Source organism: Salminus brasiliensis, chromosome 5 (assembly GCF_030463535.1).
Source record: "Salminus brasiliensis chromosome 5, fSalBra1.hap2, whole genome shotgun sequence".
Taxonomy (NCBI): Eukaryota; Metazoa; Chordata; class Actinopteri; order Characiformes; family Bryconidae; genus Salminus; species Salminus brasiliensis.
Window position 1 is genome coordinate 1,667,341 of NC_132882.1, and position 17,500 is coordinate 1,684,840.

The 17,500-nt window shown below is 46.4% G+C and overlaps 2 protein-coding genes across 4 annotated transcripts in view; one reads left to right on the forward strand and one right to left on the reverse strand.

Moving 5' to 3' along the window:
- Positions 1–7,336, forward strand: part of spsb3b (splA/ryanodine receptor domain and SOCS box containing 3b) — a 9,420-nt gene extending 2,084 nt beyond the window's left edge. Inside the window, exons 2-7 of one of the 2 annotated variants that reach the window (XM_072679218.1) lie at positions 1,727–1,827; positions 2,636–2,792; positions 3,773–3,960; positions 4,356–4,458; positions 5,836–5,961; positions 6,132–7,336. In XM_072679218.1, coding sequence (XP_072535319.1) covers positions 1,729–1,827; positions 2,636–2,792; positions 3,773–3,960; positions 4,356–4,458; positions 5,836–5,961; positions 6,132–7,021 — 1,563 coding nt within the window. In that variant the 5' untranslated portion in view covers positions 1,727–1,728 and the 3' untranslated portion in view covers positions 7,022–7,336. Of the gene's footprint in view, positions 1–1,724; positions 1,828–2,635; positions 2,793–3,772; positions 3,961–4,355; positions 4,459–5,835; positions 5,962–6,131 lie in introns of those variants that run through there. The other variant, XM_072679219.1, reaches the window with a different exon arrangement.
- Positions 7,337–7,378: 42 nt separating this feature from the next.
- Positions 7,379–17,500, reverse strand: part of eme2 (essential meiotic structure-specific endonuclease subunit 2) — an 11,251-nt gene continuing 1,129 nt past the window's right edge. Inside the window, exons 3-11 of one of the 2 annotated variants that reach the window (XR_011979690.1) lie at positions 14,507–14,628; positions 14,023–14,118; positions 12,984–13,099; positions 12,605–12,689; positions 12,346–12,461; positions 11,905–12,094; positions 10,881–11,064; positions 8,744–9,435; positions 7,379–8,701 (exon numbers count right to left, since the gene is read on the reverse strand). Coding sequence is in view for 1 of the 2 variants with exons in the window: in XM_072679224.1 (XP_072535325.1) it covers positions 10,909–11,064; positions 11,905–12,094; positions 12,346–12,461; positions 12,605–12,689; positions 12,984–13,099; positions 14,023–14,118; positions 14,507–14,628 (881 nt within the window). In the remaining variant the exon portion in view is untranslated. Of the gene's footprint in view, positions 9,436–10,880; positions 11,065–11,904; positions 12,095–12,345; positions 12,462–12,604; positions 12,690–12,983; positions 13,100–14,022; positions 14,119–14,506; positions 14,629–17,500 lie in introns of both variants that reach the window. The other variant, XM_072679224.1, reaches the window with a different exon arrangement.

The window sequence follows — 17,500 nt, forward strand, 5'->3', positions numbered from 1 at the left end:
CTTTCATGCTGTAACTGTAACAACAGCACTGTCATGCTGCAACCATAACAACGGCACACTGTCATGCTGTATCCGTAACAACAGCAAATTTTCATGCTGTAACCGTAACAACAGCACTGTCATGCTGTAACCCATAACAACTGTGTACTGTCATGCTGCAACCATAACAATGAAACACTGTCATGCTGTATCCATAACAACAGCACATTTTCATGCTGTGTACTGTCATGCTGTAACAACAACGCAGTATTAAGTGATTGATATTTGTTCGCTAATGAAATGGATATGAGTATGCTGTTGCTATGGGACACAGTGGCACCTGTTCTTCTCGTTCTGACTGGTAAGCAGACGTTTGCTCTGCTAGTTCTAATAGAATGTTGCAGCAGCAGGTGAGGGTTTGAAAACACACTGTGTGTGTCTGAGGTGTGTGTGTGTGTTTGAGGTGTGTGTGTGTTTGAGGTGTGTGTGTTTGAGGTGTGTGTGTGTGTTTGAGGTTGTGTGTGTGTGAGGTGTGATGAGTTCTATGAATATCCCGCTGCTCTTCAGGCCGTAAGTTGAGCAGTGTGTTTATCCGGAGAGCGGCGGGTCAGTGTGTGTACTCCTGTAACCCAGCTCTGGAGTGTTATTGAGTAGACGCTGTTGCTCAACAGTCTGAGTGTGTGTGTGTGTGTGTTTATTACTCCGGTGTGTTTACCGCTCTGGTGCTGTTGCTTCACCAGCTGGAGTGTATGTGTGTTAATTGAGTTGTTGTTCCAATAACCCGGGTGTCTCCAGAGCGCCAGACTCCGGGACAGGTCGGGTCACCCAACCCGGGGTTTATAGGTTGTTCGGCTGCGGCCGTATTCAGGGCAGGGATCCATTTAATTGGTGTCTAATTGGCTCTGGTGTCTGCACACCTCACCAGCTGCTCACACCACCAGCTCAGAGATCAGCTACTCCTACAGTGTGTCTATAACATTAGAATAAACCCAAATAAACATAAAGTCAGTGGTCAGTGAGAGTGTCTACCTGTAATTAACGCTATATAACATTAGAATAAACCCAAATAAACATAAAGTCAGTGGTCAGTGAGAGTGTCTACCTGTAATGAACTCTATATAACATTAGAATAAACCCAAATAAACATAAAGTCAGCGGTCAGTGAGAGTGTCTACCTGTAATTAACTCTATATAACATTAGAATAAACACAAATAAACATAAAGTCAGTGGTCAGTGAGAGTGTCTACCTGTAATTAACGCTATATAACATTAGAATAAACCCAAATAAACATAAAGTCAGTGGTCAGTGAGAGTGTCTACCTGTAATGAACTCTATATAACATTAGAATAAACCCAAATAAACATAAAGTCAGCGGTCAGTGAGAGTGTCTACCTGTAATGAACTCTATATAACATTAGAATAAACCCAAATAAACAAAGTCAGTGGTAAGTGAGAGTGTCTACCTGTAATTAACGCTATATAACATTAGAATAAACCCAAATAAACATAAAGTCAGTGTCAGTGAGAGTGTCTACCTGTAATGAACTCTATATAACATTAGAATAAACCCAAATAAACAAAGTCAGTGGTCAGTGAGAGTGTCTACCTGTAATTAACTCTATATAACATTAGAATAAACACAAATAAGCATAAAGTCAGTCACCGCCACACCCCTGTTCTAACCAACACTGTGTGTGTGTGTGTATGTGTATGTGTGTGTGTGTGTGTGTGTGTGTGTGTTTCAGTGATGTCTGAGGGAAGCCCAAGTGTGTGGAATGGGAATGGGGAGACCACTGCTCCTGTGATGACCCTTGAACTTGAGGAGGAAGGAGTGCAGGTAGTACAGGTGTGTGTGTTTTGCTCTTAGGAGAACATCAAGGCTACCTTTAAGACCTGTTGGGTCCTCTGGTCATGGCTGAATAATGAAGGTTCAGTAGATGAAGGGGAGAAACCCTGAACCTCAAACCCTGCTGCTCCTCCTTCAGGAGAACATCCAGCAGAACCAGAACAGAGCTGAAAAGAGTCCTCACTTGTTTACACCCCCATATTTACATAAACCCGCCCACTAGAGAAAGCTTAAAGAGCTTAAAGCTTAAAGAGAGAGTCTAAAGTTGCAACGCAATCAAACCAAACCACCGCTTCAGGAGAATCTGGAAGAAATGCTAAACAGGCTAAAAGCTAACACTATGCTAAGCTAAAAGCTAACCCTAGCCAAATGAATACTAGCAGTGTATCCATCCAGCGCTGAAAGCACAGCGACACTCTCCGGTAAGACTCAGGGATGAGCACATCATGTGCTAGCAAAACAAAGCTATGCTATGCTGCGTGGCTCCTGTGAGCTGTCTAGGTGACCAGCCAATCAGAGCAGAGCTTTTTTTCTTGAATCCTCCATAAAAGGAAAATCAGTGTGTTTTATTCCGAGATAACGTAACAGGGTGGTAAATAGGGCTGTTCAACCACAGCTGAGCATTTTCACACATTTCCTGTTTAATCATCAAACACCTGTAACTGTGGGTCTGTCTGAGGCTCATCTGGAGGAAGTGGAATACTTTAATGCTAATGCTACGTAGCCTGTCTGTGTGTGTGTGTGTGTGTGTGTCTTTATCATATGTGTGTGTGTGTGTGTGTGTGTGTGTGTGTGTGTGTGAGAGCAGTCAGACTCAGAGGAGTACCAGCCCGTGATGGAGTGTGTTCCAGCGGAGATGCCTCTGGTGGTTCCTGTAACGGGAGAGTCCTTCTGTCAGTGTCCCACACAAACAGACCTGAGCTCACACACACAGTCGGAGTGCACCTGCGGAGAGGACGAGTCAGGTGAGCTGTGTGTGTGAGTGTGTGAGCTGTGTGTGTGAGTGTGTGTGTGAGTGTGTGTGTGTGTGTGAGCTGTGTGTGTGAGTGTGTGTGTGAGTGTGTGTGAGTGTGTGAGCTGTGTGTGTGAGTGTGTGTGTTTTATGTGCAGCTGAGTAAATATAAATGGATTTGATTGACGTGCTGCAGTCGTCCTGTCAGTGGTGGAGTTTTGGTATCAGAAGGTGATGGTGGAGCCCACCCCTCCTCCTCCTCCTCCATGCCGCTGCATGACTGAGTTGAAGTGATGGAGTTTGGGATGAGTTCAAGTGATGGAGTTTGGGATGAGTTGAAGTGATGGAGTTTGGGATGAGTTGGAGGGATGGCGTTTGGGGTGAGTTGAAGTGATGGATTTTGGGATGAGTTGGAGGGATGGCGTTTGGGATGAGTTGAAGTGATGGAGTTTGGGATGAGTTGGAGGGATGGCGTTTGGGATGAGTTGAAGTGATGGAGTTTGGGATGAGTTGGAGGGATGGCGTTTGGGGTGAGTTGGAGGGATGGAGTTTGGAAGGAGTTGGAGGGATGGCGTTTGGGATGAGTTCAAGTGATGGAGTTTGGGATGAGTTGAAGTGATGGAGTTTGGGATGAGTTGGAGGGATGGAGTTTGGGATGAGTTGAAGTGATGGAGTTTGGGATGAGTTGGAGGGATGGCGTTTGGGGTGAGTTGAAGTGATGGATTTTGGGATGAGTTGGAGGGATGGCGTTTGGGATGAGTTGAAGTGATGGAGTTTGGGATGAGTTGGAGGGATGGCGTTTGGGGTGAGTTGGAGGGATGGAGTTTGGAAGGAGTTGGAGGGATGGCGTTTGGGGTGAGTTGAAGTGATGGACTTTAGGATGAGTTGGAGGGATGGATTTTGGGATGAGTTACACAGTAATACACACTCTGAATACTCTAATACACACACCTCAGTTCAGTTAGTGTGTGTGTGTGTGTGTGTGTGTTGCAGGCTGTGCGTGGACGTGGGATGAGGGGGGTAAATCCCCTGCGGTGTTCCTGAGCTGCTCTAACAGGAAGGTGAGCTTCCACCCCGATTACAGCTGCGGCACAGCAGCCATCCGCGGGTCAGCGGAGCTCCGGCACGGACAGCACTTCTGGGAGATAAAGATGACCTCACCTGTGTACGGCACTGACATGGTGAGTGCTGAGCATACCCTTACAGTTTAGAGTATACTGTCAGCCATAACATTAAAACCACCTGCCCCGTGCAGCCGAAACAGCTCTGATCCTTTGAGCCATGGACTCCTAAAGACCTCTGAAGGTGTCCTGCTGTGGTATCTGGCACCAATACTAACGGTAGCACTTTCGGTAGACACTGACCACTGCATACCAGAAAGAAACCCCCCACATGACATGCCTGATGGAAATGTTCTGACCCAGTCGTCTAGAACATCACAGTTTGGTTCTCGTCATAGTGTCTCAGATTCAAGAACTGACTGTTCACTTGCTGCCTGATATATCCAGCCCTTGACAGGAGCCACTGGAACCAGATCATCAGTGTTCTTCACCTCAGCTGTGTTAATGTTGTGTAGATGGTGGGGATCGGCACAGCGGAGGTGAACCTGGATCAGTACAGACACAGTTTCTGTAGCTTGCTCGGAGTGGACGCCCACAGCTGGGGCCTCTCTTACACAGGTGAGCACATGCAGGTCATGTGACCTTTCTTTTAAGAGTCCCATACATGTCATACATAATACATGTGGGTCAGGAGTGTACTGTAGATGTGATGGTGGGTCAGTCAGGAGCGTACTGTAGATGTGATGGCGGGTCAGTCAGGAGTATACTGTAGATGTGATTGAGGGTCAGGAGCGTACTGTAGATGTGATGGTGGGTCAGTCAGGAGTGTACTGTAGATGTGATGGTGGGTCAGTCAGGAGCGTACTGTAGATGTGATTGAGGGTCAGGAGCGTACTGTAGATGTGATGGTGGGTCAGTCAGGAGCGTACTGTAGATGTGATGGTGGGTCAGTCAGGAGCGTACTGTAGATGTGATGGCGGGTCAGTCAGGAGTATACTGTAGATGTGATGGAGGGTCAGGAGTGTACTGTAGATGTGATGGTGGGTCAGTCAGGAGTGTACTGTAGATGTGATGGTCAGTCAGGAGTGTACTGTAGATGTGATGGTGGGTCACGAGTGTACTGTAGATGTGATTATGGGTCAGTCAGGAGTGTACTGTAGATGTGATGGTGGGTAAGGAGTGTACTGTAGATGTGATGGTGGGTCAGTCAGGAGTGTACTGTAGATGTGATGGTGGGTCAGGAGTGTACTGTAGATGTGATGGTGGGTCAGTCAGGAGCGTACTGTAGATGTGATGGCGGGTCAGTCAGGAGTATACTGTAGATGTGATGGAGGGTCAGGAGTGTACTGTAGATGTGATGGTGGGTCAGTCAGGAGTGTACTGTAGATGTGATGGTGGGTCAGTCAGGAGCGTACTGTAGATGTGATGGCGGGTCAGTCAGGAGTATACTGTAGATGTGATGGAGGGTCAGGAGTGTACTGTAGATGTGATGGTGGGTCAGTCAGGAGTGTACTGTAGATGTGATGGTGGGTCACGAGTGTACTGTAGATGTGATTATGGGTCAGTCAGGAGTGTACTGTAGATGTGATGGTGGGTAAGGAGTGTACTGTAGATGTGATGGTGGGTCAGTCAGGAGTGTACTGTAGATGTGATGCTGGTTCAGGAGTGTACTGTAGATGTGATGGTGGGTCAGGAGTGTACTGTAGATGTGATGCTGGTTCAGGAGTGTACTGTAGATGTGATGGTGGGTCAGGAGTGGACTGTAGATGTGATGATGGGTCAGTCAGGAGCGTACTGTAGAGTTGATGGTGGGTCAGGAGTGTACTGTAGATGTGATGATGGGTCAGTCAGGAGCGTACTGTAGAGGTGATGGTGGGTCAGGAGTGTACTGTAGATGTGATGGTAATAAGGTCTAGTGGAGTTTAATATTAAACTGTTACTTTCTATTTGTGTGTGTGTGTGTGTGTGTGTGTGTGTGTTTGTGTGTGTTTGTAGGCCTTCTGCACCACAAAGGCTCCAAGGTCACTTTTTCCCCACGGTTTGGTCAAGGCTCCATCATTGGACTTCATCTGGACACTTGGCATGGAACTCTAACATTCTACAAGAACCGCCTCTGGATTGGTGAGGCATTTACCCAGAATGTTCTGGTTCTGTGAGGTTCTTGAACCTTCTTGCTGCTCTGCACTATTAAGGTCTATTCACAGATTCACAGACACTTCTGACAGATGACTGTGTTTGTGAAATCTGATATTAGGTGGACTTTCCCTAATGTAACTTCTACCTGTCTGCAGGTGTGGCTGCCACAGGGCTGCGGAATAAATCCTTCTACCCCATGGTGTGCTCCACTGCAGCTAAGAGCAGCATGAAGGTGATTTGCTCAGTCTCCGCCCCCACCTCCCTGCAGTACCTGTGCTGCTCTCACCTGCGCAGATACCTGCCGGATGCTCCGGACGCTCTCTCCGCCCTACCCTTACCCCCCGGGCTAAAGCTGCAGCTAAGCCAGCAGCTCGGCTGGGTGCTCAGGCTCAGGAGACCTGAGGCGTCTACACACACCTGCACACACACCTCTGATGACGAGTCCCAGCCAGGCCACACCCCTTATCAAAGCCCAGAATATGACCTGTACCTAGACTCCACCTCCTACCTTGACGATGCAGATGCTGCCTATCCTGACCCCGCCTCCTTCACACCTGCAGACACACACCTCACTTGTCACCCAGACTCTGCCTCTTACCTTCATGATGCAGATGCTGCATATCCTGACTCCGCCTATTGCACCCCTGTCCACACACACCTGTCCTCGAATCCTGACTCCACCCCCTGCACACCTGTCCACACACACCTATTCCCTGACCCTGACTCCACTTCCTGCAAAGATGCTTCTTTGTGTGACGATCCTGATTCGTTCTCTGATCTCGGCTCCTGTTCTGACTCCGCCTCCTGCCCATGCTGTGACGCTCCTCTTCCTCCTGCCACCTGTGAGCATGATGACGGTCTTTATAGTGTGTCCTGTTGCTCAGGCCCCGCCTCCCGCCCCAGCTCCCCTCTGCCTCATCACTCTTACTGCTCTGCCTCTCCTATTCCTGACCACACCCACTCCAGGCCAAGCTCCACTTCTGGGAGTGACTCGGACAGCTGCCCTTCAGAGACCTGCCAGAGGAAGCGCTGTCGCTGGACATAACACACACACATCACAGATACACACACACACACACACACACACAGGCCAAAAGTTTCAAAGAGAGAAACGAATGGTCGGTCGATACATCAACCAGCAGCTATCTCTAAACATGGCTAAATACCTTCAGATACCTTCACCAAATATCTCTGAACTATTTGGAATTTTGGGAATTATCTCAAACCGAATTTTTTAAATATTTGTTAAATATATGTTTAAATATTATAAAATATTTATAAATATCACCAATTATTAAAAAATCACTAAAAATATCGCTAAAACTTTTTTAATATTACAAAATATTTCAGTTTTTCAGAATCACTATATATGTACATATCTTTAAATATCAAGCATTGCTACACTTTGTAAACTCTTAATATTGTAAAATATTGCCAAATATTTTAATATCACAGAAATTCTCAAATATTAAATATTGGTAATATCACAATATTGTGAAGACTTTGTTCAAATAATTGAAGAACTTTATTTTTTAAACAAAAAAAATATACAGAAATATATCTAACAATCATCACCTCCACTGTTTCTGGCGCCTCCCTCTGTCGTGATTGGTCCTAATCATCTACTCCACTGTTCTGGCTCCTCCTTCTGACTGTGATTGGTCCTAATCACCATCTCCACTGTTCTGGCTCCTCCTTCTGACTGTGATTGGTCCTAATCACCATCTCCACTGTTCTGACGGTGATTGGTCCTAATAACTACCTCCACTGTTCTGACTCCTCCCTCTGACTGTGATTGGTCCTAATCACCATCTCCACTGTTCTGGCTCCTCCTTCTGACTGTGATTGGTCCTAATCACCATCTCCACTGTTCTGACGGTGATTGGTCCTAATAACTACCTCCACTGTTCTGACTCCTCCCTCTGACTGTGATTGGTCCTAATCACCACCTCCACTGTTCTGACTCCTCCCTCTGACTGTGATTGGTCCTAATCACCACCTCCACTGTTCTGACTCCTCCCTCTGACTGTGATTGGTCCTAATCACCACCTCACACAGCTATCTGCCATATGAGCCACGTCTGACCACCTCTACCTTCTTATTTTATAATCCAGCCAATCAGAATAAGCTCCGCCCTCTGTCCTGGGTCAGTCTCAGGGTGAGCTGTTTTAATGACTCAGGGGTGATTTTTGTTTTTTGTAGTGTAGCTGTTACAGTAGTGCTTTAACTGTCCTGGACGTCAGGGTGTAAATAAACACTTACAGACTGAATATTAAAGCTGATTATCTGAACGTTACAGCTGTGTTTATATGCACTACACCCCCCATCTGCTTCACCACAAACACCTACCTTCAGCTTCTACTCACTGGCCACTTTATTAGAAACACCTCCCTACACTTCCACTCACTGGCCACTTTATTAGAAACGCCAACTTTCTGATTCCACTCACTGGCCACTTTATTAGAAACACCTACCTTGTGCTTCCACTCACTGGTCACTTTATTAGAAACACCTGCCTTGTGCTTCCACTCACTGGTCACTTTATTAGAAACACCTACCTTGTGCTTCCACTCACTGGTCACTTTATTAGAAACACCTCCCTACACTTCCACTCACTGGCCACTTTATTAGAAACACATACCTTGTGCTTCCACTCACTGGCCACTTTATTAGAAACACCTGCCTTGTGCTTCTACTCACTGGCCACTTTATTAGAAACACATACCTTGTGCTTCCACTCACTGGCCACTTTATTAGAAACACATACCTTGTTATCTGAGTGACTCTTAGAATAACATGTTCTATAGAATAATAATAATAATAATAATAATAATAATGGTAACTAAGGAACTGTAATCAGTATGAGCTACTGAAAATGGGTTCTACTACTTTGGTGCTACATAGAACCCTCTCCACGAGGTTCTCCTTGTATCTTGGAGTTCTGGATCCACAGAAATCTTAACTAAAGTCTTACCATGTGGAGCCTGTAGGAGGGTTTCTAATAAAGTGGACAGGGTGAGTACACACACACACACTCACAGCGGCTGTGTGAACTGTGTTGAACTGTCGAAGGCTGTGGTGAAGTTAGTGGTGCGGTGTGGAGACGGTTGATTGTACACAGTGGAAACTTTTCCTGAGGCCAAAATCGACTGTGTTCAGCGTGCTCCTCTCAGACCCCCCCACTGCTGCAGGTTTACTGAGCACCTTTTATTACTGTAAACACTGTTAATGCTTGAACTGTGTGGAGTGGTCCTGGTGGTCCCGGTGGTCTTTTCTACACCCCTCTGCACTGCTTCTACTGCTGCTCATGGTGGGAGGGGAAAGACTGCTCAATAAAGGAGATGTGAAAGGAGCTGTGTGTCTGTCCGTAGATCCTCCTCACACATCTCTGTATCTCAGCGAAGGCTGCAGACCATCCACCGTAGAAGACCTGGCCTGGCTGAGTGACCTGCTGAACACCTGTGGGTCCATGGGAGAGAGAGAGAGGATAAATTGGATAGATTGGACTCTTTCTGCATCACTCTGCTGTTTCAGTAACGTGTCTATCATAGAACCGCATTTAAGCAAAGGTGTGAAAAGTATTGACATTCATTCATTCCTCAGGTAGAAGTGAGTGGAGATACTAGGTTTTAAAAGACTTCTATAGAACCTGAAGTATCAACTGAAGCTTTTTACTGCAGTAAAAGTGTAAAAGTACTGGTTTCAGAACCACTTCAAGTAGAAAAGTAAAAGTAATGGAAGGAAAACAAAGGCCGAAAGCTTAGGCCGCGCCACAGGGGTCTATAGTGCACTACCCCCCCCCCTCCCCAAAACCCCATTTCTCTAAAAGTCATAATGAGGAGGATGATCTATTAAAATGTTGATGTTAAAAATGTTGGGCTGCTCTAGGCTCCTGTTTCAGCTGCAGATCTGCCCATTGAAAATGAAGCATTTCAGTAATATCAGCTCTATTAAAGGAGCGTCTCTGTGCTCTACTGAGCATCAACATGAGCTTCATGGAGGAAAATATGAGGAGTCGTTGTCTAGAAGTTCTGTAAAGCTGCAGAAAGTCAGACTTCAGAGGCGTGTGATCAATAAGCTTTATTGGAATGTAAATGTGGGGCTCAGTCGGGACGTTTCACTGCAGCTCTCTTGAGTCTCTGCCACGGACACAGTCTTCATACTAGACTACAGACGTCTGCTGTGAGCTGCTGGAGAGGGACGGGACGTGTGCAGGTGTGATGGATCTCTTATAAACCAATAGGGAGTCAGAATGGTGTCTGTTTATACTTCTCATCCAATCAGGATCAGACTCACACTTTCAGGATGGAGAGATTTATCTGGAGAGGGTTTTTATTGATGACGAGCCGGAATGAAAACAAAGGGGAATGAAATAGGAGGAACGAGGCTGTTTTTAAAATGTAAGGAGGAGAAAGTTCAGATAATTGGGGGAAAATGTGAGAAGTAGAAGTAAAAAGTCTGAAAAATAAAGAATTACTGCAGTAAAGTTTAGATAAGCAACATTTCTACTGTAGTAAAGTAATGAAGTATCTGTACTGAGTTACTTGACGCCTCTGAACACTGGGTCTTATCCACCATCCGTACTTTAGAGCCCCGAGTGTCTGATGTGGATGTGTTGAGTTAGGGAGGACAGCCGTCTGATCTGGACTTTCATCCTCTGCTCATTACATTGTTTAATTAATTTTTTAATTAATTTAATTATTTTCTTGAGAAAGACGGCACGATTCCAGTCCAGCGTTCCATCAACTACACCCACCATCATCCCTCCCCCCGACCAGCAGCAGAGGACACTGTAGAAGGGAAGAGACATGTAGCTCCAGCTGGACTGGACTGAACTGGACTGGGTGAGGGACTAAAGAAAGACCAGGAATGATGGAGATATACAGACAGTTTCAGTTCCTCACCTTCCTCCTCCTCCTCCTCCTCGGCCCGCTAGTCCAGCACCAGCTGAGGATTCTGGGACGTCATAAGCCGATGCACGCGATTCGAAAGCTCGGGTCCGACACGCCTCTCTTTAGCCCCGCCTCTCACAATCAGATCGGCCAGTAGTTTGCGCCGCTCTTCTTCTGACTCCGCCTCTTCGTATGCCTAAACGGAGAGAGTTAACGTTTCTGCTTTATTTAACTTTTTCTCTCTCTCTCTCTCACACACACACACACACACACACACACACACACACACACACACACACACACACAGCTGCTCCTCTTTTAGCTTAATCCAGCCCAGTGACTGATCATCCGTTTATCTCTTAAAGAGATAGTGAAGGTAGTGACGTGAGTCCGAGCTTCGTCGTGTTCGAGGCTCCAGTTTAATAAAAAGAACTTGGATTCCTCTAGACAGTTTATTAGGAACACTTATCTGTTCTCCTGCCCAAACATTTAAGCAAGTGTTTTAACTTGTGATTAATCACAGAATATTGTTGTGATTAATGCCACTAAACCTTTAATAAATTGTAAACACTAATATATATATTTACATTTATATTATTGCTGTGATACCAAAACAATGAAAAAAAGAGTTTATTATTTTAGAGAATTTCTATTCTGATACAGCGAATAGAACAACAGCCAGATTCACATTATAGAGAAAAGAAAAAAAAACTGAGCTTCTGTGACAATATAAAAAAAAAACAAAAAAGAATTAGCAGACAGACAGACAGTCACACAGATAGACAGACAGATAGACAGACAGACAGATAGACAGAGAGGCAGATAGATAGGCAGGCAGACAGACAGTCACACAGACAGTCAGTCAGGTAGATAGATAGGCAGACAGACAGACAGTCAGTCAGGTAGATAGATAGGCAGACAGACAGACAGTCAGTCAGACAGTCAGTCAGTCAGTCAGGTAGATAGACAGACAGGTAAAGTGCTGCAATAGGTTTTCATAAATAATAAAGAGAGTAAATAAAGATGTGTGTTGTACCTCCAGTAGGAGGGAGGGGGACGGGTAAGCAGACGTCACGGCAGTTGCCATGGCAATGCTGACTCGGTTGAGCTGCTGAATCTGTCTGGTCCAGACCTGAGAGAGACCCCGCCCACTCGCATCCACTCTTACTCCTCCGGACCAGGAGCCGTCCAGACAGAACCCCAGATCAGTACCGTCACTCAGTGCTCTACACACACACACACACACACACACACACACACAGAGCTTATTTATGATTATTATTATTATTATTATTATTATTAGGTCTTTTTTTATACAGTGTCAGGATATGGGGTCATATGTTTAACCTATACACACACACACAGACACACACACACACACACACACACACATATATATATATATATATATATATATATATATATATATAACACACGTAAAAATCTGTGTGTGTGTGTGTGTGTGTGTTTTACTCACTTAAAAGGCCGTTTGGACAGGGCCTTTGTAACAGCACACACATGATCTGTGACCTCCTGCCAGCCGAACAGGAAGTGGACCGACACGTTCTTAAACAGCTGCAGGTACACCAGCACCTGGTTACCATGGAAACACACATTCACATTAAAGCTAATACAATTTCAACAGAAATACATGAGGAGTTTACTGTGTGTGTGTGTGTGTGTGTGTGTGTGTGTGTGTGTGTGTGTGTGTGTATGTAGCGGAGTTGACCTCTGACCTCCTCAATGTCAATGTCTTGGAGACCGAGTTGAGAGCGTGGGCAAACACCATCATCATCATAGTCATCATCCCACGAGCCCTTACTACACACACACACACACACACACACACACACACACACACAGCTTTATATTAGTACATTTCTTAGAGCACACAGTAGATAGATTTAGTCACGGTCATGTTATTAAAATAATTATGACTGATGTCCCATCTCAGGTATACAGGCGTACAGGTATACAGGCGTACAGGTGTACAGGCGTACAGGCGTACAGGTGTACAGATGAAAACACACTGAATTACTGGAATCACTGGGGGAATCAGAACTGTCTGTGTGGGTCAGTGTTTGAGAGGTCACTATTCTCCGAGCACCCTCATACCGCTGATACTGAGCTCCGGTCACCAGCAGCGAGACCACTGCTCCTGGGGCTCGGTTCAGATATTCAGAGAGAGGCTGGAACAGAGACTCCGCCTCCTCAGTGCCACCAATCAGAGTCTGGAAAAAACAGCTTGGTCAGAAATCAGACTAAATTACACATGTCTAATCCAAGTCCACTACTCCAGAGAAGAGGACTAAATACACCAGATCTGAGCTGATCTGTATGGGTTAAACTGCTGCTGTGTGCTCAAGCTGAATGGGTGGGGCTAAACTGCTACAGAATGAATGGGTGGAGTCACAAAGCTGTTGGCTTAATTGGTTGGGGCCTAACTGCTATAAGCTGAACGGGTGGAGCTAAATTGCTACAGACTGAATGGGTGGGGCTAAACTGCTACAGACTGAATGGGAGGGGCTAAACTGCTACAGACTGAATGGGAGGGGCTAAATTACTACAGATTGAATGGGAGGGGCTAAATTGCTACAGACTGAATGGGTGGGGCTAAAAAGCTGCAGGCTGAATGGGTGGGGCTAAACTGCTATAGGCCGAATGGGTGGGGCTAAACTGCTATAGGCCGAATGGGTGGGGCTAAACTGCTGTAGGCCGAATGGGTGGGGCTAAACTGCTGTAGGCTGAATGGGTGGGGCTAAACTGCTATAGGCTGAATGGGTGGAACTAAACTGCTGTAGGCTGAATGGGTGGGGCTAAACTGCTATAGGCCGAATGGGTGGGGCTAAACTGCTATAGGCCGAATGGGTGGGGCTAAACTGCTGTAGGCCGAATGGGTGGGGCTAAACTGCTGTAGGCTGAATGGGTGGAACTAAACTGCTGTAGGCTGAATGGGTGGGGCTAAACTGCTGTAGGCTGAATGGGTGGGGCTAAACTGCTATAGGCTGAATGGGTGGAACTAAACTGCTGTAGGCTGAATGGGTGGGGCTAAACTGGCGATGGTTGAATGATTTTATATATATGAGCTTCTGAATCTTGAACAGTGTGTGTGTGTGTGTGTGTGTGTGTGTGTGTGTGTGTGTGTGCGCGTTACCTGTTTAATTGAAGCCACCATGGCCATAAAGTCCTTCTGAGAGACCACCATCAGCACCTGATCTTCATCAACCACACCACCACCCTCATCATCAACCTGCAGCACAGGCAGAAACACCCCCTCAGTGTTCTCCAGCAGCACACCTGTACCCGCCCCCTCGTCATCTTCAGTACAGTAATGACGGGAGAATATCTAATAAAATAATATGATATTTAATGGACCGTTTAACTCGTGTGTATGAGGTTCTGATCCTGTGAGACCGGCGTCTTTACACTCTCTAAAACCGGGAGTGAACTGGAAGCCGGTGGGAGAACTGGAATTGACTAAACTGGGAAGAAAACGGGCCAGAACGCTGAAGCAGCGCTTTAACAGAAGCTGGAAATGCAATAAAAGAGAGGACACACACACACACACACACACACTGTACCGCAGGTGTTTAGTGTATGTGTGTGTGTGTGTGTGTGTGTGTGTGTGTGTGCTGTACCTGAGGTGGTTGTCTGGTCCAGCTGATGCTGTGTGTGAGGCTGTGCTCCTCTATACAGCTACTCCACTCTAATCCAGCCAACACCGCCAACAGCACATCACAGCCACAGTCCTGCAGTAACACTACACACGCACAAACACACACACGCACGCACACACACGCACACGCACACGCACACACACACACACACACACACACACACGCACACACACTTCGAAAGCAGTCAGGGCTGAAATATGGTAGGTACAGTAACCTTGAGCTGCTTGATTGGGATGTGCTGATGGTTGTGATGTCATAACCATAACAAATAAACAATACTGTGTGGACTGGAGAACTGCAGAATCCTGATGAGATTCAACCCTGTCATCATCAGCCCTGCTACACTACACAGGTAATCCCGTTAAAGTCAACCTTGTTAATGTCAATCCTGCTACAGCCAACCCTGTTAGACTCAATCCTGCTACAGCCAACCCTGTTAGACTCAATCCTGCTACAGCCAACCCTGTTAGACTCAATTCTGCTACAGCCAACCCTGTTAGACTCAATCCTGCTACAGTCATCCTGTTAGACTCAATCCTGCTACAGCCAACCCTGTTAGACTCAATCCTGCTACAGTCATCCTGTTAGACTCAATCCTGCTACAGCCAACCCTGTTAGACTCAATCCTGCTACAGTCATCCTGTTAGACTCAACCCTGCTACAGCCAACCCTGTTAGACTCAAGCCTGCTACAGTCATCCTGTTAGACTCAACCCTGCTACAGCCAACCCTGTTAGACTCAAGCCTGCTACAGTCATCCTGTTAGACTCAATCCTGCTACAGCCAACCCTGTTAGACTCAATCCTGCTACAGTCATCCTGTTAGACTCAATCCTGCTACAGCCAACCCTGTTAGACTCAATCCTGCTACAGCCAACCCTGTTAGACTCAACCCTGCTACAGCCAACCCTGTTAGACTCAATTCAGCTACAGTCAACCCTGTTAGACTCAACCCTGCTACAGTCATCCTGTTAGACTCAACCCTGCTACAGCCAACCCTGTTAGACTCAATCCTGCTACAGCCAACCCTGTTAGACTCAATTCAGCTACAGTCATCTTGTTAAAGTCAATCCTGCTACAGCCAACCTGTTAGACTCAACCCTGCTACAGTCATCCTGTTAGACTCAACCCTGCTACAGCCAACCCTGTTAGACTCAATCCTGCTACAGCCAACCCTGTTAGACTCAATCCTGCTACAGCCAACCCTGTTAGACTCAATTCAGCTACAGTCATCCTGTTAAAGTCAATCTGCTACAGCCAACCCTGTTAGACTCAACCCTGCTACAGTCATCCTGTTAGACTCAATTCTGCTACAGCCAACCCTGTTAGACTCAACCCTGCTACAGCCAACCCTGTTACTCAACCCTGCTACAGCCAACCCTGTTAGACTCAATCCTGCTACAGCCAACCCTGTTAGACTCAATTCAGCTACAGTCATCCTGTTAAAGTCAATCCTGCTACAGCCAACCCTGTTAGACTCAATTTAGCTACAGCCAACCCTGTTAGACTCAATTCAGCTACAGCCAACCCTGTTAGACTCAATCCTGCTACAGCCAGCCCTGTTAGACTCATCCTGCTACAGCCAACCCTGTTAGACTCAATCCTGCTACAGCCAACCCTGTTAGACTCAATTCAGCTACAGTCATCCTGTTAAAGTAAATCCTGCTACAGCCAACCCTGTTAGACTCAATCCTGCTACAGCCAACCCTGTTAGACTCAACCCCTGCTACAACCAACCCTGTTAGACTCAATTCAGCTACAGTCATCCTGTTAAAGTCAATCCTGCTACAGCCAACCCTGTTAGACTCAATCCCTGCTTACAGTCATCCTGTTAGACTCAAGCCTGCTACAGCCAACCCTGTTAGACTCAATTCTGCTACAGCCAACCCTGTTAGACTCAATTCAGCTACAGCCAACCCTGTTAGACTCAATCCTGCTATAGCCAACCCTGTTAGACTCAATCCTGTAAAAGTCACCCTGTTAGACTCAATCCTGCTACAGCCAACCCTGTTAGACTCAATCCTGCTACAGCCAACCCTGTTAGACTCAATCCTGCTACAGCCAACCCTGTTAAGTCAATCTGCTACAGCCAACCCTGTTAGACTCAATCCTGCTACAGCCAACCCTGTTAGACTCAATCCTGCTACAGCCAACCCTGTTAGACTCAATTCTGCTACAGCCAACCCTGTTAGACTCAATTCAGCTACAGCAACCCTGTTAGACTCAATCCTTCTACAGCCAACCCTGTTAGACTCAACCCTGCTACAGCCAACCTGTTAGACTCAATCCTGCTACAGCCAACCCTGTTAGACTCATTCAGCTACAGTCATCCTGTTAAAGTCAATCCTGCTACAGCCAACCCTGTTAAGACTCAATTCAGCTACAGCCAACCCTGTTAGACTCAACCCTGCTACAGCCAACCCTGTTAGACTCAATTCAGCTACAGCCAACCCTGTTAGACTCAATCCTGCTACAGCCAACCCTGTTAGACTCAATCCTGCTACAGCCAACCCTGTTAGACTCAATTCAGCTACAGTCATCCTGTTAAAGTCAATCCTGCTACAGCCAACCCTGTTAGACTCAATTCAGCTACAGCCAACCCTGTTAGACTCAACCCTGCTACAGCCAACCCTGTTAGACTCAACCCTGCTACAGTCATCCTGTTAGACTCAAGCCTGCTACAGCCAACCCTGTTAGACTCAATCCTGCTACAGTCATCCTGTTAGACTCAATCCTGCTACAGCCAACCCTGTTAGACTCAATCCTGCTACAGCCAAACCTGTTAGACTCAATTCAGCTACAGCCAACCCTGTTAGACTCAATCCTGCTATAGCCAACCCTGTAAAAGTCAACCCTGTTGCAGTCCACCATGTAACACTGAACTCCACTACAGAGCTCTGTGAATCAATTCTGCTACACTGACCTCTGTTACAGTCAACCCTCTACAGTCGGTAGGG